Genomic DNA, 22,111 nt, shown 5'->3' with positions numbered 1-22,111 from the left:
AGGCTAGCAAACCTTGGAAAGCAGAGAGTAAGCAGCACTCCTCCAAAGTCTCTGCTTCATTCAGTCCCTGCCTTGAGTGCCTGCATGACTTCCCTTTCCGACAGACTAAGCTATAAAAGGAAAGAAGCCCTTTTCTCTCCAAGCTGCCGTTGGCCATGATCGTTTACCTCTGCAGTAGAAAGCAATTAAAACACCCAGGAACAAGATGATGACCTTCTTCTTATTACAACAAACTATTTGCTTAAGGAATTTCCTCCTTTTAGCCCTATAAATTTGTTCCCAGTTACAGAAAGTGTAGCGATTACTGGATAATTTCTATTGGTGCCTTCTACTATGCAACTTGCTTGCATCCTGAGTATTTAAATGATAATTATCGGACAATACAACTTTACGATCACCAAAATTCAAATTTCATATTATATTGCACACCTCAAAATATTCATTTGAGTCCTGGCTTAGATACCCAAACTGATACGGAATTAGAAGCAATGGAAAAGGTCATAGAAAATGCATTGTAGTGAGAGCCCTGGCAAGGCCAGGGTGCAAAGCTGGCTGTTACGTTCCCTTAGACATGCACAGTTTTCCCCTTCCTTGAGTCATTTCTTATGTTTTCCCTGTGCTGCACTTCAGGGATTATTTTACCCCAGTGTATATATTTTTCCCCCATCTCCACTTATGTCTCCCAGGGGCTTTTGCATTTAAACAGAAAGCATTTGGAAGACTGAAGCCCATTCAGAAACAGAGAAACAGCTTTCCACGCAAACGCTTCCGCAAAAGGCGAGATGTTTCATTAAAATACATTTCCTCATTTCCTCGGTGTGACCACCTGATGGAATAAAACGTTGGCTTGTATTCCCCTCACAAAAGAGACAGTCATCCTGTTCTCCTGACTTGGGGGCGACCCTGCTTTTCCCTCGCTGCCCATCAGTTGGCGCCTTTTGCCTTCCCCCCCAACCCCCACCCCCGATCCAGCTTTGGGGGCTGCAGTCGCTCCGCAGCTCGCAGGTCACATGTCCTGGCAGAACGAGGGGAGCCCTGCGCGGGAGCGGCTACGGGAGTAGGCGAGGCTTTCCGCTGCTCCAGCCCGGCGGGGTTCTACGAAGGCGCCTCCACTGAGATCGGCCAGCCTGGGCTACAGCGGCGGCGGCGGCGGCGGCGGCGGCCTTGGCAAGCCAGGACACAGCTGACCGCCTCCTCCACGGGGTAGGTTTCCTGCCAGGCTGGTGTCGCGCGCCAGCGAGGGGACGCGATGTAGGAACGGTGCCCAGGAGGCCCGCGTCCCCCGCCGTGCGCCCCGCAGGCTGGCTCGGCCGCGGCCCCGCCCTCGGTGCGTCTGCGGCACAGGGCGGGGGCGGCTCGCCCTCCTGCGGTCGCCCGCCGGGCCGGGCTGTCACCAGGCCGAGGGATGCAGCCACCGAGCCCCGCAGAGTCGGGCCGCGCAGGCAGCCAGAGCGCTGCCGCCTAATGGCTGCCCGGGAGAGGGGGCCCCTCCGCGCGTCCTCGGTGGGGCGCGTCCTCCCGCGAAGGTGACCCGAGGAAGGAGCCCCTCCCCGCTCCCGGAAACGCCCGCGCTTGGAACGCTGCTGCGATGGATTCCGGCAGTCTCGGCCTGCAGGTGGGGAAACTGAGGCCGGAGGGCAGCGGGGACTCCCCAAGGTCAGCGGCAACCCTTAGATGCCAGGCTTCGGGTTCTCTTTTAATATTCTTCTCTTCCAAAGTGATAGTTAAGATGGATGGGTGTGTCTCAGCCCTCGCGCTGGCTCTCGTGCCCAGGCGTTGCCCGTGCCGCACTGCGCTCCGGGAGGTGTCCTGGGGCCTGAACCCGCGCAGGTCGCTGTGACCTGGCATCTCCTGCTTGGCCCTTGCTCTCTCCCTTCGGGACCATAGCGCAGCTTCTATGATGATCTCACTATGAGGACTATCAGCAAAATCTGCAGGTGTGTGAGCCCCGGAGTGCAAGGCTCTGTTTCCCCAAGAGAAATAACATGAGAATGGTATTAACATGAGAATCAGAAAAATGGGGGGGGGGGGAGGGATGATAATCATGAAGAAAAAAATAACAAAATAAAACTACATCTTCTAGATTGATGACATTCTGTTTATTTTTAAATTTGTTTACATTTGACATTTGAAGTTTTATATTAATACTGTAGAATAATGGTATGTAGTTTTAATTTGCTTTACCTATAAGAATCAATACTTAATTTCCAATGTATTAGTCTTTTGCATGGATGGAATATTAATTCTTTTCCCCATATTTTAATTGGAGTACATTTATTGTAGTTTTCCTAATCATAATTCGAAGCACTCTTTAAAATACTTCCATCAATTTTTAAAAAATTACGATGGTAGTTATCTGACTATGAATTTGTCAAAACTTTGAAATATACAATTAAATGGTACATTCTGTTGTAGTAAAGCCTCAATAAAGTTGTTTTTTAGACAAGATTGGGGGCATTCAGGGTGGTATAACTGTAAACCAAAGTTGTTTTTTAAAGCCAAGAGAATTATGCTGGGTGGTGAGAAAAAAGTATGCCTAATTAGATAATAAAATGTGTTATAAAGTCTCAGTAATTAAAATAACAGAGCCATGGCACCAAAATACATAAAAATGCCAACAGCTGGGCATGGTGGCACAGGTTTGCAACGCCAGTACTAGGAAGTTTGAGGATCTCCAGTTTCAGTCCAGTCTGGGCTTCATAGCAAGACCCTGTCTCAACGTATTAAGTAAGAATTAATGTAATAATAAAAACCCTCGAACATACAAATATAAGAGAATCTAGTATGCCATAAATGTAACAGTTTCAATTAGGGATTAAAAAAGGACTTAGGTTTCATTGCTGCCCTGCTCAATGTCCATGTGCCTGGCACAAGACTTCGTGTTGAGTCAACTGCTGAGTACAGGCCATTGATGTCATAGATGTCCATGGCAGGCATGCAGAAAGCCAGCAGGAAAAACCTCCTTCTCTCATGTCTCTCATCTCACTTTCATTAAACTATATTCCCTATTAAAAAAAAAATGGTCACATACGTAAACTTTCTTCAACATAATTGTCCTTCCCTTCCCATTTATCACCTCCCCCCCCCCCACACACACTTCTATAACAAACAGAATTTAAGTGAAAAATTCTTACTGATTTTAGGTAGCATAGCTCATTATTTCTGCCAGGTGTTTAACTTGAAGGAGAATTGCTATCCCCTGTCTTAGGGGATGCCCTGGTGTTAGCTTCTAAGATTGCACCAATCTACATGCAAATGTGCATTTGCTGAACTGTATTGCTTCTTCCTGGAGAATTGAATTGAGATTGTGTTATCAGGATTAGTGTTGGAAAAAGGACCATCTTTCCAGTAGAAAAGTGGTTTTTTTTAAAATGCATTTATTAGTGACTTTTAAAATACCCTTTAGTATAACGTTTTGTGTATGATCTGCCTATTTCTTCAAATTATTCATAGGTATTCCATCTTTATTCTAAATATATTTCTTTTCCATTTTGCCTGAGTTTTTTAAAATGCCAGGAATTAAGTTTCATTGGTGAAGTGAAAGCATTTATTTTATGTATTTTATAAATATGTAGTATGTACATCTCTTCAGAGGTAACCAGTGGTGCCATTTACACACACACACACACACACACACACACACCATGTATTATTTTACGTTGTGACCTACTATATCCTAAAAGGTTTTTTTGGCCATTTTTTTTTTGTGGTGATATATTGTGTATAAAGTTGGCTGAGGATCAGAGGACAGAGCCAGCAACTAGATTAGACATAGAGGTCAGGCAGTGATGGCACACACCCTTAATCCTATCAGTAGGGAGGCAGTGATCAGTCTGGATCCCTGTGAGTTTAAGGCCACACTGGAAACAGAGCCAGGCAGTGGTGGCACACACCTTTAATCCCAGTACTGGGGAAACACACACGCCTTTAATCCCCAGAAGTGATGTCTGACAGAGAAAGGTATATAAGGCATGAGAGAACAGAAACTCACTCTCTTTAGGCTAAGGATTTCGAAGAGGTAAGAACTAGTGGCTAGCTGTTCTACTTCTCTGATCTTTCAGCTTTCACTCTGATACCTGGCTCTGGGTTTTCTATTAAAAGACCATCTAAGATTCGAACAATTTTTGATGTTTGTTCATCTGGTTTTCTAGGGCCCAGAAGCAGTAGTAGATATTGAGTGAGAGCAGAGATCCTCGGTTTACTTTTCACTACCCCCATTCCAGAATCTTCGTTAACTACTGCAGGTTTACTGTGCCTTAGCTTGCCAGTTACAAAGTGGACTTAATAACTATCATAGACTTTTTATGCAGATCCACTCAATGCTTAAAAGAGTGCCTGGCACATAAGTGCTGGGCAGAGTTAGAAACAAGTTGTTCTCTGCTCTGTGTGTGATTGGACTCTATACTACTACTAGTTTTACAGCAGAGGATTATGGGGCCATGGAGACCCAAAGACTTAATGGGATCTTTTACTTGCTCAGCAGTCATTCAATCTCTTCTCTGCATAGCGTACTATGCTGGGCCTGTGAGGCATATCAAAGGTAAATTACACTGAAGCCAGTAAGAAGGGACTTAGAGGCCCATTGAGTAAAGGGTTATGAGTAAAGCCATGAAAGGCATCAGGCATCGTGGACAGTATGTGGGCTTCGAATTTCCTGCTTACAATTTGCTGGAATCTGTTTTCCATTAAAATGGGATTAATTGTACTGCTATTTGAAAGTTGCTTGTCTGGCCTAAAGAAATGGATTCAAGGGTCTAGCACACGCTGGAATATGTAGTGAGGATTGAACAAATACCTATAAATAGATACTCTACTCTGTGTCTCAGGGTCCACATCTGTGGATTCAACTCACTGTAGATTGAAAATATTTCAAAAAACTGAACATGTATGTATTGATTTTTACTGTCATTATTCCCTAAACAGTACAACATAGCTACTATTTACAAAGCATTTGCCTTCTGATAGGTATTAGAGATAATTTAAAGTATTCAAGAAGTGCATAACTCGAATGTAAAGCCTGACGTTTTATATAAAGAATTTGAGCAGCCTCAGATTTTGGTATTGGTGTCCTGAGGGGTGGGGAATCCTGTAGCTAGAGTTTTCCTGGTCCTGCCTGGCCCACAATCAGGACAAATCTCTCACTAGTGTCCCCCAAGTAAACACACAGAGACTTATATTACTTATAAACTGTATGGCCATGGCAGGCTTCTTGCTATCTGTTCTTTTATCTTAAATTAACCCATTTCTATTAATCTATACCTTGCCATGTGGTTCATGGCTTACTGGTATCTTACATCATGCTTCTCCTCATGGCGGCTGGCAGCGTCTGCTCCTCAGCCTTCTTCCACCCACCATTCTCTTCTCTCCTTGTCCCACCTACACTATCCTTTCCGCCTTGCTACTGGCCAATCAGAGTTTTATTTATCAATCATAGCAATATATATTCACAGCATACAGGACATCCCACAGCAGAGTCCTAGAATTAATCCACCTTGGATACCAAGGTAGAAAGTGACAAATAAATGCTCTGGGGAAAATTAATGTAAATGGTCTTAATATGTGTAAGGAAAATGCACTTGGATCTGGTTGGGGAAATCAGGTTGATTTTTAGAGGAGATGTGTACCTCTTGATCTGATTTTTCTTGGTTGAGTTGGTGTGTATAAAAAGGGTGCTGTTGGAAAGGTTATTAGAGCTGAATTCTGAGGGATCTTGGCAAAGCATTTGGACTTTCTTCTGCAGACACAGGGAATTATTATTGACCAGTTTTATAGAAGAGAGTGCTATTCTGACCCATGCTTCAGAGGATCAGATGGTAATGGAAACTGTTCCCATTGTTTGCAGCATCCCATCCCATGCCTGACCAAGCACTTGCACAGGCAGGCTCTTTTCATCTAAATGATGTCTCCATGGTGAGATATTTAAGTTTTTTTTTAAGTTAGCATACATATCATGGGTCTGTTATGGACTTTTCATAATATTTTGTTCCTCTTTGTCTCCTAGACTCCATCACCTGCCCTTCTCCCCTCTGGCTGCTCTCCTTCCTGTCCCCAGTAACCCCTCTCTTTTCATGTGACTTATTCCATTACCCTCTTTTTCCTCTTCCCCCTAAGATCTCTCTCCTCTTGAGGTCCTCTTTCTAGTTTTATAATTTACTCCCCATATAAACACACACACACACACACACACACACACACACACACACACCTACTAAAGTATAAGATCTGCATACAAGAGAAAACATGGCATTTGTCTGAGTCTGGCATATTTTGCTTAATGTAATGATTTCCAGTTCAGCCTACTTTCCTGACAAATGTCATTATTTCACTTTTCCTTATGGCTGAAAAAAATTCTATTGTGTTACATGTACCACATATTCTTTATCATTCTGTCTGTTGGTGGACATGTAGTTTGCTTCTATTTCCTGCCTGTTGTGAATACTGTGATGATGAGTATAGATGTACAAGTATCTCTGTGGCATCCTTTGGGTTTGTACTCAGGAGTGATACAGCTAAGTCATATGGTAGTTCTCTCTCTCTCTCTCTCACAGTAGGGTATCACACCCCCCGATTCTGAACTTATTGTTGGTTTTAACAAGCTGTTATACGAATTCTGAGAAATGAACCTGTGTCCTCTGTAAAAGCAGCAAGTGCTTTTTAACCCTGGAGCCATCTCTACCTCTCTTAAAATAGTTTTAATTTGCATTTTCCTAATGGCTAAGGATATTGAGTGGTGTTATATATATATTGGCCATTTTTATTTCTTCTTTGAGAACTGTCTGTTCAATTTATTAGCCCATTGATATTCTAATCTTTTATTTTTGAGACTATAATATAATTACAGCATTTTCCCTTCCCTTCCCTTCCTCCAAACCTTACCATATACTCTTTCTTGCTCTCTTTCAAATTCGTGGCCTCCTTTTCATTAATTGCTGTTCCATGCAAATATAGGTCTCTCTATGTAGACATATATGTTCCTAAGTATGCCCAGATCAGTCTGTATAACGTTACTTGTCTCTATGTTTTCAGGGCTGATATTGATATCCAGTTATCAATATCCACTTGATATTGGATAACCAATTGGTGTGTTCTTCCCTGGGGAAGACTGTTTCTCTTGCTGTTGGCGTTCCTTAGTTGCCTGTAGTTGTTTCTGTAGGCTTGAGGCCTCAGGGACTTTCCCTTGACTCTGAGGCCATGTCTGTTGTTGTCTTTGTTCAGCTCGTGGTTAAGCAGTCATGTTGGTGAGACTTTATGGCTGTAACTTCTGATGCAGCTTGGAAACACAGTCTCACAGCTAGGTTCTGGATTATCTGGCTCTTAATTTTTTTCTGGCCCCTCTTGTACGGTATTCCCTGAGCCTTAGGTGTGGGATTTGTTTTGTGGATGTATTCATTGGGACTGGACTTTGCATTTTGATTGGCTGTGGTTTTTTATAACGGTCTCCTTCTGTTACAAAGAGAAGTCTTCTTGATGAGGGGTGAGGACTAGACTTTGGTGTGGGTGTGAGGATGAACATTTAGCATGTAGCTACCTATTATGTTGACTTAGTAAAGTGGTGCTTGCAGGGTCTTACCCGGTATCTGTGACTTCACTGGTTATTTTACCCGCCTTCTTCTATAATTTATCTCCCTCCCTAAATAGAGCCCCTCTTTTTCCTATTTACCCAGCTAGACAATTTGTTCCTCTAACTCCATACCCCAGCTATGATCCCTTTTTATTTTCTTGGTTTCTGCAGAAACTAATATGTACTCACATCTGAAGATTTGGAGCTAGGAATCTCTAATAAGAGAGAAAATAATATATTTGTCTTTCTGGGTCTAGGTTACCTCACTCAATATTATCTTTTCTTGTTCCATCCATCCATTCATTTACCTGCAGAGTTCATGATTTCATTTTTATTTACAGCTAAATAGTATCCATAGTGTGTACTATGTTTTCATTATCTGTTGATTAAAGAACATTTAGGGTGGTTTTTTTTTTTTTTTCTTTCTATTTCCTAGCTATTGTGAATAGCAGAACGAACATGATGTATAGTCCTTTGGGCACATACCAAGGAGTGGTATAACTGGTCATATAGTAGATTCATTTTTAGCTTTCGGTGTTCCCCACATAGATTTCCATAGAGGCCGTAGCAGCTTGTAGCCCCACCAGCAATGCACGAGGGTCCCCTTTTCCCCACACCCTCTCCAGCGTTTGTTGTTGGTTGTCTTGTCCATCATTATTCTGAATGGAGTAAGAGGAAATCTAAAAATTGTTTTGATTTACAGTTCCCTAATTGCTATGGATGAAGAACATTTTTTGAGATATTTTCTAGCCATTTTTTCCTTCTTTTGAGAGCACTCTGTTCAGGTCCCAGGCCCTGGAATTGGGAAGGGCCTAGAAGGAGGAGAGAAGTCGGAACCTGCTAAACGCTTAGACTCTGGTGCCTGGGAGTGTGTGTCTTTCATGAAGGAAGGTAGACTTGCAAAAAAATAGACAATTTCCAAGTACATACTTCCTGATACATCATGTGGTGGTGTTTTGTCCCTCAGATCTCCGTGGCTCCTTCTGTTTAATTTTTACAAGATACACTAAAACACAGTTTCTACTACCACTTTATGTACTTATTCAGACAGCTCCTAATTCTTGCTTCTTTCTCGGTGTCTTTGTCCTTTATCGTTTTCCGAGTCCTGTACCCTAGAAGTGGTAATAGGAGGAATCCAGCGTAGGGAATGACTGTACTTAAGGTACAACACTTGCAAGACATAAATAAGAACTTACCTCTGTGGAACTGAAACAATTGTTAGCAAGCTGAGTCAGAAAAACCTGTCTGACTACAATGTTAATGGAGTATGGGCCTGGCCAGGTAATCTTATAGGTGACTAAGGACTTCTGGGAAAGAAGTACCAGAGTAATTATCTAGATACAACCTTGCTTTCATCTGCTTCTACTTATATAAACATGGCTCATCTCTGCCTACATTCATAGGTTGGGAGAGAAAATCCCATCCCTCAAACCGTGAATGAAAAAAATGCTATGTATTTTAGTTCAATTCCTCGAGGTCATTAATGGTAAAGTATATCTGGAAAGTACAATAGAAAGTGGGTGTTGGTGAATCCCTCACCCTACCATGCCCCCCAAAACAACCAGAACATACTATTTAATGCCCACATAACTCATGGATTTTGCCAAGCCACTCATCTAATCATCAAATGAGGAGTATAACCCCGTTTTTTTTTTATGGCCCACAATGAGTGTGCTAATTCGTCGTGTTCAAATTTTCAACAATATTTTCCTCTTCTCCTTGACCATTGACTTCCGGCTTTTCATGCCCTCCTTCTGCTTCAGGCTTTCAGTAGCCTCTTTCTGTTTCTGCGCATGCTCTGTTGAATTGGGAGCGGAATTATGTAACTTGGCCCATGTGTATGATGCATGCAGTAGCTCTGAGAGCTACTTTCTGGCTTTCCATTTCTCTTACTCCAACAAAACAAGCAAGGTCAATGGAAAAGGGGCAGTTTTTTTCTGTCCATTCTAGAACGTGCACAAGAAACAGAGGTTCAGTTAACCCTTTATGGGCAAGGAACATGAGCAGAAACTGAAGCTTAGTGCTTAGAAAAGAGGTCTCTCTCTTTCCCCCTCCTTCTCTCCCCTACTCTCCCCTTCCCCTCTCTATGTCTGTCTGTCTGTCTCTTCCTCACTTCCCCTCCTCTTACCTCATATAAAAAACATTCAAAGTAATTCAAAGTACCCTAGAATTAGAATCTACTCATGTCAAGCTTAATAGTCACACAGTTGACATGTGCTGCCATGTGGTTTTTAGTTCTTCTCTGGTATATTCTTACTTGTAGTCATATATACCTGAAATATTTGTCACCCCACATATGAAAACAGAAATATCCAAACACCTTAGTTCTTCCAAACCACTGACTTTGGGGATCATTTCGGAAGCTTTTTCTTACTCCAGTTCACCATGTTTGAGGGACATAGCTTATGCCCTGTGAGGGTTTGGGAATTTCTCAGAGCAGCTAGATCCTTTCTTTTCTTCTGAGAGGCTGGAAATCAGTCTGCAGCTCTTTGTTTCTGCTTATCAGCATCCCCCTTCCCTTGCTCTGCAGAAGGGTGAGTTTCCTTCCCCCCTTGCTGTGACCAGTGGATGAGATGAGTGGATTTCATCTGTGTGCGGCACACAAACAAGGATGCAAATTTGATTCAGCTTCTACCTGACCTAAGACCACAGCCCTGGTAGCCATTTCCTCTGCACTTTGATCCATTAGGAGAAGCACATTGCTGCCTGCTTCTAATCTATCTTCCGTAGCTGAATCCAGCAGGATCACTACAGTTAATAGACGCATGTGCAAGAGTGCTAGGTCATTATCATAAATTATAAAGATTTGTGGCTGTTTGTCACCTGAGTGGGAGCTGATCATTGTAAACAGAGACTCTAGGCACTGCCAATTGAGTCCCTTTCCTTCCCTGATCATCTATAGAACTTCAGCCTACTAGCCATATTTTTTAAGTAACAGACTATGAGATGTTTGTGGTTTTATCTCCTACAGTGGAGAAAGTTCCTGGGAGTAAAGGTCCTCTTTATGTTGACATAGGCACTCCCGTTTCTGTCTCACCTACCATATCATTGTAAGCCATAGCATTTATTGTGTACCTGGCATTTTCCAAGCTGGCTGCCTTACCTTGTTGACTTTGTATGTAATCCCTTCCTCTAGATAGTCTAGCTCCTTTGAGTAATAACCAAGGCAGGGAGAATAGTGGCAGTAGGAAGCCACCCGAATGGCCCTGTTCCCAAGAGCTACTACACCAGAGGCATGAGATTGCCCCAGGTCCAATGTTGGGTGTCCAGTGGTAGTGATGAGGAACTAATGAGGCCAGGTGACATACAAGTCTATGATGTACTAACTCTGTGGACTTAGATCAGAGGGAGAAAGAACCAGTCTATAATATATTGATGCTCACACACCAGCAAGCCTTGTGTCCTGTGCTGCCCAAAGCTCCTTGCTTCTTTTCCTCTGGCTGTTCTCTAGATCTCTTGACAGAATAGTTTGATTCACATCTGGGTTCCCAGGACCATTGTCTTTTGTTGCAGGACTTGTCTCTATTTTCTTGAAATGTGTCATAATACTGTAGAGAGATGTTTGGTGTTCTACATGACTAAGAAGGGCAGGTGAGAATAACTACTCTAAAAAACAAGCCTCCAAATCATTACTGGGTGACACAATGGTCTATATGTAGCTCACAACACTAACCAGTGAAGGTGTCAGGAGGGGAGAGGTGAACAGTTGGTGCAGACCCTCTTCTAGATCCATAGAGACTCTCCATTCAGCTCACATCTTACTGGCAGCTCTAGTCATATGACTCCACCCTGAAGAAGGCATGCCAGGAAATGAAGTTCATTGTGATTGCTAAAGGTAGAGTGCAGGTATGGGAATGTTGGCAAACAGAACAACTGCAACCTCATGAGACATAGACAGCCCTCCATCATTCACAAGCTGGACCATTTTCTTCTAAGTGACTACAAACTATCATGCTTCTAAGGCAAGAGTATACTTTTGATGCTATAGCTATCACTTAGTCTTGCATTAAGCCTACTACTTTTATTATACTAGCTTCATTGACTTTAATTTTGTTGTTTGGTGTGAATCTCTTTTCTGTCAGAACATTAGAATTTCTTGCTTCTCAAATATTACTGAATATGAGCATCAACTGTATTTTTTTAGTGTGCAGTTTGTACAGGTGCATGTGGAGGCTAAGAGCATTTCTCAGACAAGTCACCATTTTTTCTTTTTTTGATGTGTGTATATGTCTTTGCATGTTCATGTATATGAATGTGCCACAGTGAGTTGCACAGATCAGAAGACAGACCTTCAGTAGTAGCCCTTCCCTTCCACCTTAAACAAGCTGTCTATACCAGACTTGCTGGCTCTAAGGAATTCTGTTTGTGTCTCCCATCTCCCTATAGAGATACTGCATTATAAGCACATGCTTGCTACCTCAGCTAGCTTTTATGTGGGATCTGGGGATTTGAACTCACGTTCTTATGCTTACACAGCAGGCACTTTTCCCACTAAGCCATCTTTCCAGCCTCTAACTTTGTTTTTATATTAGGGTCTCTACACTGGCAGAGTTTAACTAGTAGGCCACCCTGGCTAGCCAGTGAGTACAGGGATCTCTCTGCTGGTCTCTACCTCCTCAGTGGTGGGATTGGAAGGATGGTCCTTCCACATACAGTTTTGGGGAGGGGCTGGTTTTAGGGTTCAAACTCGGGTCCTCTGTTTGCATAGCAAGTGCTTTACTTACCCGTCTCTCCAACTCCATGAGGCATATTTTAATGACATTTTATTGTGTTCAGTTTTTCTCTGTAACATGTTTAATATCCCTAGTAAACCCATGAGACAGTGATTATTTCTATTTGAGAGCTGAGGAATAATCCAGGATCTAGAGAGGCGAAGTAACTTCCCACCACTTGAATAGCAGATCTGGAGTTCACACTTCATACCTGTGCTCTGAGCAATTGTGTCCCAAGACCTTCCTTCCTGGATCAAGCTGTCCCTTCCTCTGCTCACCCTACCCACCTCACTGAAAAGCCCCTTGTAGATTCTCCAGTGAGATGTTTCCTTCCCCTCTCCAAGTCGGCAGTTTGCTGTGAGAAAGATGCTTTCTTTCAAGTATAGTCCTACACATAAATTAGGAGAGCAATCAGAATTAAGTGATTAGATTAGATGAATTTAGAGAAATCAAAGATGGTGCTAAATAACAAGAACTGCCAAGTATTCCTTTTTTCATTGGGATATGCAGGGAAGGTTTTCAGAAATTACACCATCAAGTACTATACATTAATGCTGCAGCCTCCTCTAACTATGTGTATTTCTTCTGTGTCAATATTCATTTCTTATGTGCCTATGTTAACACCCATGTCTTTGTAGCTGGTGGATGGAGATAATTTTACCAACTGCCAGTGATTTCATGACACACTGTGATGCTGACATCACATCTTTAGGCAGGGAGAGTTGGTTGAATACACAGAGTATGTCTGATCATAAACAGTGAGAACATCTCAAGGCTTACTGACAGACACAACCCAAGAAAACAGTCACTGTAGAAAATTCTTTCAAGTCTCTAGCAACTAACAACCTTTAACTAGAATTTCTGATTTGAAGTGTGATTGGGGGGGGGCATTGCTGGGACTTTTTTTAAGTTTTGTTTTCTGATTCTACTTTCTCTCTTTAGGTTTGACTTAATGATTCCGGCCTGAGGTCCAGGATGCTTTGTTCTTGGGACCAGACATGACCAAAAGTTGACCTCATGACCACGTCAACCTCTCCAGCTGCCATGCTTCTCCGGAGGCTTCGGCGACTCTCCTGGGGCAGCACTGCTGTCCAGCTCTTCATCCTAACCGTGGTGACATTTGGCTTACTGGCCCCCCTGGCCTGCCACCGGCTCCTGCACTCGTACTTCTATCTACGCCATTGGCATCTGAACCAGATGAGCCAGGAGTTCCTGCAGCAAAGCCTGAAGGAGGGAGAGGCTGCCCTTCACTACTTTGAAGAGCTGCCCTCTGCCAATGGTTCAGTGCCCATCGTGTGGCAGGCCACCCCCCGCCCCTGGCTGGTGATCACCATTATCACTGTGGATAGGCAGCCTGGCTTCCACTATGTCTTGCAGGTAGTGTCCCAGTTCCATCGGCTTCTGCAGCAGTGCGGTCCCCAGTGTGAGGGGCACCAGCTCTTCCTGTGCAATGTGGAACGGAGTGTGAGCCATTTTGACGCAAAGCTGCTCTCTAAGTATGTGCCTGTGGCCAACCGCTACGAGGGCACTGAAGATGATTATGGTGATGACCCTTCCACTAACTCGTTTGAGAAAGAGAAGCAAGACTATGTCTATTGCCTGGAGTCATCGCTGCAGACCTACAACCCAGACTATGTCCTGATGGTAGAGGATGACGCCATTCCAGAAGAACAGATCTTCCCAGTATTGGAGCACCTCCTGCGGGCTCGCTTCTCTGAGCCACACCTCCAAGATGCCCTGTATCTAAAGCTCTATCACCCCGAGAGGCTACAGCACTACATCAACCCAGAGCCCATGCGGATCCTAGAGTGGGTTGGCGTGGGCATGCTGCTGGGGCCTGTGCTAACCTGGATATACATGAAGTTTGCCTGCCGCCCAGGCTTCAGTTGGCCTGTCATGCTTTTCTTCTCTCTGTACAGCATGGGGCTGGTGGAACTGGTGGGCCGCCACTATTTCCTGGAACTGCGGCGCCTGAGTCCCTCCTTGTACAGTGTGGTTCCTGCCTCGGAGTGTTGCACCCCAGCTATGCTCTTCCCTGCCCCTGCAGCCCGCAGGACCCTCACCTACCTGTCCCAGGTGTACTGCCACAAGGGCTTTGGCAAGGACATGGCACTGTACTCTCTGTTGAGAGCCAAGGGGGAGCGGGCCTATGTGGTGGAGCCCAACCTTGTGAAACACATTGGGCTCTTCTCCAGCCTCCGGTACAATTTTCATCCCAGTCTACTCTAGGAGTGCCAAGAAATGCCTTTCTGCAATTGGCTATTTCCTGGAGAGGCACAGTGAACTCTTTATTTAGACATGGTTGCTTGCAGATATTCCATTGTTTAATGTCTCTAGGTGTAAACATACTGGGACAGCGGAGGAATGCGTCTAAGTCAAGAGCCTTGACTGGTAATCGTCCAGCAAGAGTAGCAGTTTGCCACAGGTCTGGATCTCTGTCCCTCCACACAGCCACACTGCCTCATGCAGTCTGTCCCACTCAATGAGGATGAATGTCAATGACAGTTACCTTCTCCCATTGTCTGTAAGCTCTGCCTAGTGTCAGAGCTTGTGACTGCCAAAATCTTGTGCACAGTGGTGTAAGACTTGTGTTAGGATTTTAAGGGTAGAGTATGCTAAGCAGTCGAATGCTTTTGAATGGATTCCTTTCTCATAGGTATGAGAATGGATGCGTGCTTAGATTATATGCCCAAAGAGGCAGGGCCACGTTGACATATTCTATTTGTTTTCCTCAACCTGGTGTAATAAACATGTAAAAGTTGTGCTGCGCCAGTTGTCTCCAAGGCAGTGATTTGGCTCTTCTGTGATACGATGACTTCTTTCCCCGTATACCTGTAATATACTCGGAGCCAATGCTGTCGGTGAGAACTTTAAGCCACAGCAAAGTCTGGAAGCACTTTCTGAATTACCCAAGTCCAGTTGCCTCAGTTCAACACTAAGTTAATGTTGAACATTTCTGTCATAGTCTGATTCCTTGGCTGGGGGACATTTCAGAAGGCTAGAGCAGAGTGACCTCTATACTGGCAGCGTAGCCTTCTCCCTTTGCAGCCAAAGGTTCACCCTCATTTCATTTTTCTTCTGGTAGCATTATAGTACAAAAGCCCAAGGATGGGCTAGAAGTCAAAAGACCCACAGTTTGTGTATTCATGGGGCAGAGAATGCAGGCACATACGTGCATGCCTCTGTGTGTGTGTGTGTGTGTGTGTGTGTGTGTGTGTGTGTGTGTGTGTATAAGAGAGGGGGGGAGGGAGAGAGAGAGGGGCATTTTTAACATTTAAAAATTTTATTTTTATTATTTATTTTTTTATTTTAATCTTCTCTCCTATATAACATCCTGATCATAGTTTCTCTGCCCTCCTATCCTCCCAGTCCCCTGCCCTACCTCCCTTCTCTCCCAGATCCACTTCTCCTCTGTTTCCCTTCAGAAAAGAGCAGGCCTCTTAGGGATATCAACCAAATATGGCATAACAAGTTACAATAAGCCTAGTTATCTCCCCTCCTATTAAGGCTGGATGAGGCAACCCAGTAGGAAGAAAAGGGTCCTAAAAGCAGACAAAAGAGTCAGAGACACCCCACCCCACTCTTATGGATCCCATAAGAACACCAAGCTACACAACATAACTTATATACAGAAGACCTAGATCAGACCCATGCATGCTCTCTGAATCTGGGTTCAGTCTCTGTGAGCCCCTATAAACCCTGATTGTTTTACTCTGCGTTTTCTTGTGGTGTCCTTGACCCCTCTTGCTCCTAATGACAGTTTTGCTAGGCTCCAGTCTACCAGTATAGCAGAGTATGATTAGAAAACACTCTCTCTCTCCTCTCTCTCTCTCTCTCCTCTCTCTCTCTCTCTCTCTCTCTCTCTCTCTCTCTCTCTCTCTCTCTCTCTCTCTCTCTCTCTCTCTCTCTCTCTGTCTCTCTCTCCTTTGGTTCTATCCTAGGTCTCTGGGCTCTCCAGCTTCTGGTTCCTGGCCATCCAGGCAGTGTCAGGGGTGGGCTCCCTCTTGTGGCATGGGTCTGAAGGTGGACCAGTCATTGGCTGATTACTCCCACAGTTTCTATGCTACCTTTACCCCAGGACATCTTTCAGACGGGACTAATTGCAGACAACTTCCTGAACAGAATACCAATAGTGCAGGCACTAAAATCAACAATTAATAAATGGGACCTCATGGAACTGAAAAACCTCAGTAAGGCAAAGAACACCATCGATAGGACAGAACAGCAGCCTACAGAATGGGAAAAGGTTTTCACCAGCTCCACATCTGTCAGAGGGCTAATATCCAAAATATATAAAGAACTCAAGAAACTCGACATTTACAATTGTATGTATGTGGGACCATGTTCGTGTGTGTCTGCACAGCTGTGTGGAGGCCGGAGGCTGGCGTCAGGTATCTTCCTCAGCTCTCTACTGCAGGTTTTGAGGCAGGGTCTTTCACTGAACACAAAGCTCACCAGCATGGCTAGACTGGCTGGCTGGACAGCAAGCTCCTGACAACCTGCATCTACCTCCCCTCAACGGGTACTACAGATGTGTGCCGTTCTGCCTGGCCTTCATGTGGGTGCTGGGGAGCAACCTCAGATCCTGATGCTTGTGTGGCAAGCCCTTTATCAGCTGAGCCATCTACCTAACCCATACTGGTATATTTTGAGGAAAGATATTTGTTATACTGTTTAGTGGGGACATAGGACATGTGGCCTACACCTGCATAATAGCTGTTTGAGCCCAACCCCTGCTAGAAAGACAGACTGGCTTTTCATTGTGGTGTCTAAGGATGGGCAGCTCAGCTTACATCTGGCCCCACCTCCAATCATACAAAAACCAGTTGTTCGTTCTGGAAATTAACTGAGACACCTGTTGAATCTATTCCAGGACTAACATCTGAAACTTCCCTCTCTAAAATCTCACAAATAAATGTCCCTGGATAATACTTACTAAACTAGTAGCCAGCAACTCTCTTCATGAGGATGGATAAATTATTTTAGGGTTTAAGCTGTTGTCTAGTTCAATGTCGCATTGTGTTTGCTTCTAAATTTCTCTAGTGTTGTCCATATGCACTGAGGGAGAACGTAAGGATTGATCACCCTCACTCTCCAGGTGAACATGTTCAGACCCTGTGGAGTGGAGAAGGCAGCTAACAGCTTTACATCAGTGCTGAAGGCTCATTTCCATCCTGAGCAGAGGGCTGTAGGAGAACCGAGGGGACACAGGTCCTCAGGAGGGTGGAAATCTCCAATGATCTTGCTCATCTTTCAGAATTTAAATTATCATCGTTAGGCTTAAGAAGCCACTGAGTGTATCTGTGTCAATGCACCAGTTAAAATGAAAGTATTGCTTCCACTGAGGCTTCCCAAAGAGAATTCTGTCATCTTCTGTTTTTTTTTTTTTTTTTTTAATTTTTTTAAATTTTTACACAAGGTCTTGACGTGTTTCCCCAGGCCTAAAACTTATGATCCTGTTGCCTATACCTCCAAAGTGCTGGGATTACAGGCACGCACTATGCTTAGCTTATCATTCTCTTTCTAAGTTTTTTTAAAGATATATATTTTTTTAATGTGTGCACGCACACACACATATCCATGGAGGTCAGACGCTTTGGATCCTAGTAGACCCTCTGGAGCTGGGGTTACAGGTGAACTGTCCGACCTGGTTCTGGAATCAAACTCAGGTCCTCTCTGAGCCGTCTCTCCAGCTTTATCATTCTTTTTGTGTATGGATTTTTTTCTAATGTGTCAAACAGCATCCCTACCCCATTACCATGTGCACACACTTATAGCATGCAGCATGCAAACAATCTGGACCACAGCTTGCTGACTGTGTAAGCAACTGTAGTAATAGGCCATTGAATGCCAGAGCTTGTAGTGGTTTTAGATAAAGATAAATTGGGGCCCCCGACCATCTCCACTTTCATTGATATTAACTACATACAGTGTAGTGATCATCCCTTCACCCTTTCATTGCTTGTCCTGGCAGCCCTAAGCAGGCTGTGGAGCCCCCAGGGACAGTATTTGTAGGTGATTCTCATCGAAGGCCCCAGGAAGATGGAGCGACACATACAGTCCAAGAGAGAACTCTTGAGGACCGGTGCCTTCAACACACTGAAGACAAAACCATAACAACACAGTGAAAAGAAGCTGTGTGCAAAAGGCTCTTGCACATCTCTCTCTGCATAGGGTGTGTATAAAAGTTACACAAAGGTGTTTACCACAACCACTTCCCATACCCCTGGCCTTATTTGCTGTTTTTTTTTTTTTTTCCTCTCCCCGATTTTCTTCCTTAGTGTCATTTTTCTTTGTCAAATCTACCCTCTCCCCCAGGGAGTTCCACTGTGGGCCCCTTTACTCTTACTGGTTTATTTATTCATTTCTTTCCTAGGTGTCAAGTTAGCCAAAACCATGAGTAAAGCACAGAGACCCCCCTCGTGTGCGGCTTATACTCTGGAAGAAGATGGAGGCAGAAAACAAAACAGCAAATATGAGAATTTCAGGCAGTGACTAAGAAACAAGCAGGAAGAGAGTTATAGGAGAGATTGACCAGGAAGTGAGGCGGTGGATTCAGATTGAACTTATGTGAAATATAATGGAAGATGGTAGCCAAGGGAAAAGCATTCTAGACAATACAGTGGCATTGAAATAACAACTAGTGTAGACTCCGAGGACCCGAAAGAAAGGCAGCTCACTAGAATTTGAGGATAGTAGGCCATGAAGCCAATGTTTACATGGGCTAGATCATATCAGGTCTGGGAAGTCTGGACATGAGTGGATTTTATACCAACTACAGTGGGAAGTCAGGTGCTAGCACGTTAATGAATTATTTTTGCAGAGCGTGGACAATTCTTTGCATTCTCTACTCTGATTCTCTAGTTTGTGGCGGTGGGGCATACAGAAGAGACATACTATGTAAGAGTGTAGGACACACAAGGGTGTATGTATGACAAATGGAGAGACCACCTCACACAATGTCTTTGTCTTTTCCTTATCTTCTGACAGCTTAAAGCTATTCTATTCCTACTTATTTATGTCACCTGTTCCTTAGCTCTTTTAATGAATTCATTACTTGCTTTTGAATTTTTCAGATATTTCTCCAAAGATACTTTTGTTGGGAATTATTTTAATTTCTGTAATGTTTTGTAGGTTGCGAGTGATAATATTAGAAAATTACACAGTGACGACCCACAGTGATTCTGCAGTTCAGTTACTAGGATGACATCTGTTACGTGCAGAGTTTTCCCAAGGACACACACACACACATACACACACACACACACACACACACACACACACACACACACACACACATACACACCCCTACATCCGTGCCCATTAACCCCAGCAATGGAACCCACAGCAAACCAAAGTAATTGCACTTGGTGAAACAATGAATTTTCACTGGCGTCACTGACAGGAGTGTAGGCGAGGAGCTGCCTGCTGGAGTAAGAATGACTCAAAAGCAGCTACGTCGTAGAAAAGCCCACCCAACATGGGTGACAGCTCAGGAAAGCTGCATCCCTGGAGCTCTGTAGAACTTGCAAATCTAAGAGATCTCTCAGCAGCTCTGCTGGTCAGTCTCCTCCCCAGGTGGTGGCTAGTGTTTCCATAAACTAGAGAGTGGCCCTCCTGAATCTTGCAATTCCTGGCATTCCAAGGCAGGGAAATTTGTTTACCTCCGGAGCCTCATGACTCTGCCCCCGCCCCTTCTCTCTTTGAGGAAATGTTTCAGTTTGGGGGAAACTGCTGTATAGGACTCCACCTCTTCTGCCTCTTACATTCTTGCCCACCTCCTCTTTCACAATATTCTCTGAGCCTTGGAGGGATGGTATAGATGTGGGCATATGGCTAAACATTGGGCCACCATGCCTCAGCGACAGTCACTGGTTCTTGGGAGCTTCAGCAGTGATTATGAGTCTGTATGATACATCATATATTGCAAAAGCAAGTTTCTTTCCATGGCTGATTGCAACTGTCAGCAACAGTGGTCTATGGGTATAAACATAAATGTTTGGAAGGCAATTTGATAGGCATATCATATCCATTTAACAAAACAATAGCTGTGACTTCCCCAACTGGGTCTGGGACCTCTCCAGCCAGGTTTTGCCCTGGCTTACAATACTAGAGAAGAACCCTCTCAGTGTAGCTGGCCTTAAGTCCATTTGGAAAGCTGTGGATTATACTCTTGATTGATAGCTTGCCGCTGTTGTACAAGCAGGCACATTCTGCATGTCAGCATGCAGGGTCCCCAGCCAAGCAGGGCTGTTGGTGACAGTTCTCTCCAAGCAGCCTGTATCCCACCTTGTGACACTATGGAAACTAAGCAGTAAGGACAGAGCTTCCTGCTCCCTCCCAGCTTTATTTTCCATGTCCCCAAACCAAAGCATGTGGTGTCTTCAGTAATAGGAGTTTACTGTCTAGGTCTGGAATGCCACCAACCATGGTGACAATAGCCTTTATAAGGTTTGTAGGGCATCTCTAGCCAACAACTCATAGCCCATATCTGGCACTGGAGTTTTCATTTACCATGTTAATAGCCTTTGGGAGTTCCTGTTTCTATTCATTTAGTGTGCCTCCAGTACCTAAACTCTTGAGCTGTTGAGTAACTCTATTTTTAAAAACTAGCCCAGACCTAAAAGGTTGTAAGGTGGGTTGTAACATGCATATCTTCATTCAGCCCAGTTTTGAACATCAGTGTTATAAAATGACTACCCCTGTCACTGTCAATTCTCTGAGTGTCAATTCATATCAGAGTTGAGTTAGCCCATTGATAATAGCCTTACCTGTTACTAGCTTGCATGGAAATGCTTATAAAAGGCCCAGGGCAGTGTCCACCCTGGTGAAGGCATATTTGCATCTTTCACTGACAGGTATGGGCCCTATATAATCCATTTGTTAGTCCTTTATTGAGCAAGTTGACTTATGTATGCGTCTCATCCACATCTGTGGCCGTCATTAGGGCAATGGGGGCACATGGCTGGTTAGCCAGCCCCACAAAGATCCTAGCCTGTTCAAAAGCTTTGTGAGCTTTACTGTCCCAACCCCACAGAGCATCCCTCCTTATGAAGTTACAGAAGGGATAGGCAACTTGGGCAAGGTGGTGTATGAAAACACACCAATATCTCAGGAGCCCCGAGTGCAGCTGCGGCTCCTTTACATTGATAGGTGCAGGCTGTGGTAGAATTCTCTCCATAGTCATACAATTACGGCCTTAATATCCTTAGGAATTTTACAGCTGTGCTTGGTCCTTGCACCTTGTGTGGACTGGTCTGTTGTTATTCTTTTCGGGGCATGTATCAGCTGGGGTTCTCTAGAGAAACAGAACTGACAGGCAGACTACATAGTAAAGATTACTAAATCAGCTTCAGTTAAAATAGTAATGATAGTTGTCTCACACCCGAGTGGTTGAGAACCGCATAGTTACTTGGTCCTTCATCCTGGGTACTTCAGCTTTCAGAGCAGTCCATAGTTACTATCTCACACTGGAGAGGCCAGCAAACCGGCAGTGACTCGGCCCACAAAGGTGGGTGCCTCAGGAGTCCTAGTATGGCCTTTAAAGCTTGAGGTGTTTCTGGAAAGCTGCTGATCCTTGGGAAGTCTGGAAACGCTGGTTCAGTGAAGTACGCAGCAGCAGTAGCATCAGGATAAATCCATTAGGCAGCAAGAGGGCAGGCCAAGTGGGTAGAAGGTGAATGAATAATCTTCCTTCTGCCAAGCCCTGCTTTATCTGGGATGCTATCATAGGGTGCCACCCACACTTCACACTCACTTGGGGTGGGTCTTCCCACTTCAATTAACGGAATCAGGGCAAATCTTCAGGCAAAGATCCCTACTCATGTGATTCCAATTT

General features: G+C 44.2%; 1 protein-coding gene across 1 annotated transcript; it reads left to right on the top strand.

Moving 5' to 3' along the window:
* Positions 1-1,458: 1,458 nt before the first annotated feature.
* Positions 1,459-15,041, top strand: Pgap4 (post-GPI attachment to proteins GalNAc transferase 4). Its single transcript, XM_059255756.1, has 2 exons — positions 1,459-1,615; positions 13,216-15,041. Exon 2 carries the CDS (start codon positions 13,291-13,293, stop codon positions 14,500-14,502), a length of 1,212 nt encoding a protein of 403 aa, XP_059111739.1. The 5' UTR covers positions 1,459-1,615; positions 13,216-13,290; the 3' UTR covers positions 14,503-15,041.
* Positions 15,042-22,111: the final 7,070 nt, after the last annotated feature.

Source organism: Peromyscus eremicus, chromosome 2 (assembly GCF_949786415.1).
Source record: "Peromyscus eremicus chromosome 2, PerEre_H2_v1, whole genome shotgun sequence".
NCBI classification, from domain to species: Eukaryota; Metazoa; Chordata; class Mammalia; order Rodentia; family Cricetidae; genus Peromyscus; species Peromyscus eremicus.
This window is presented reverse-complemented; position numbering and strand designations above follow the sequence as displayed.

Bases quoted from the DNA above. Each gene is read 5' to 3' on its own strand.
- Pgap4 (XM_059255756.1), top strand. From the start codon at position 13,291: ATGACCACGTCAACCTCTCCAGCTGCCATGCTTCTCCGGAGGCTTCGG.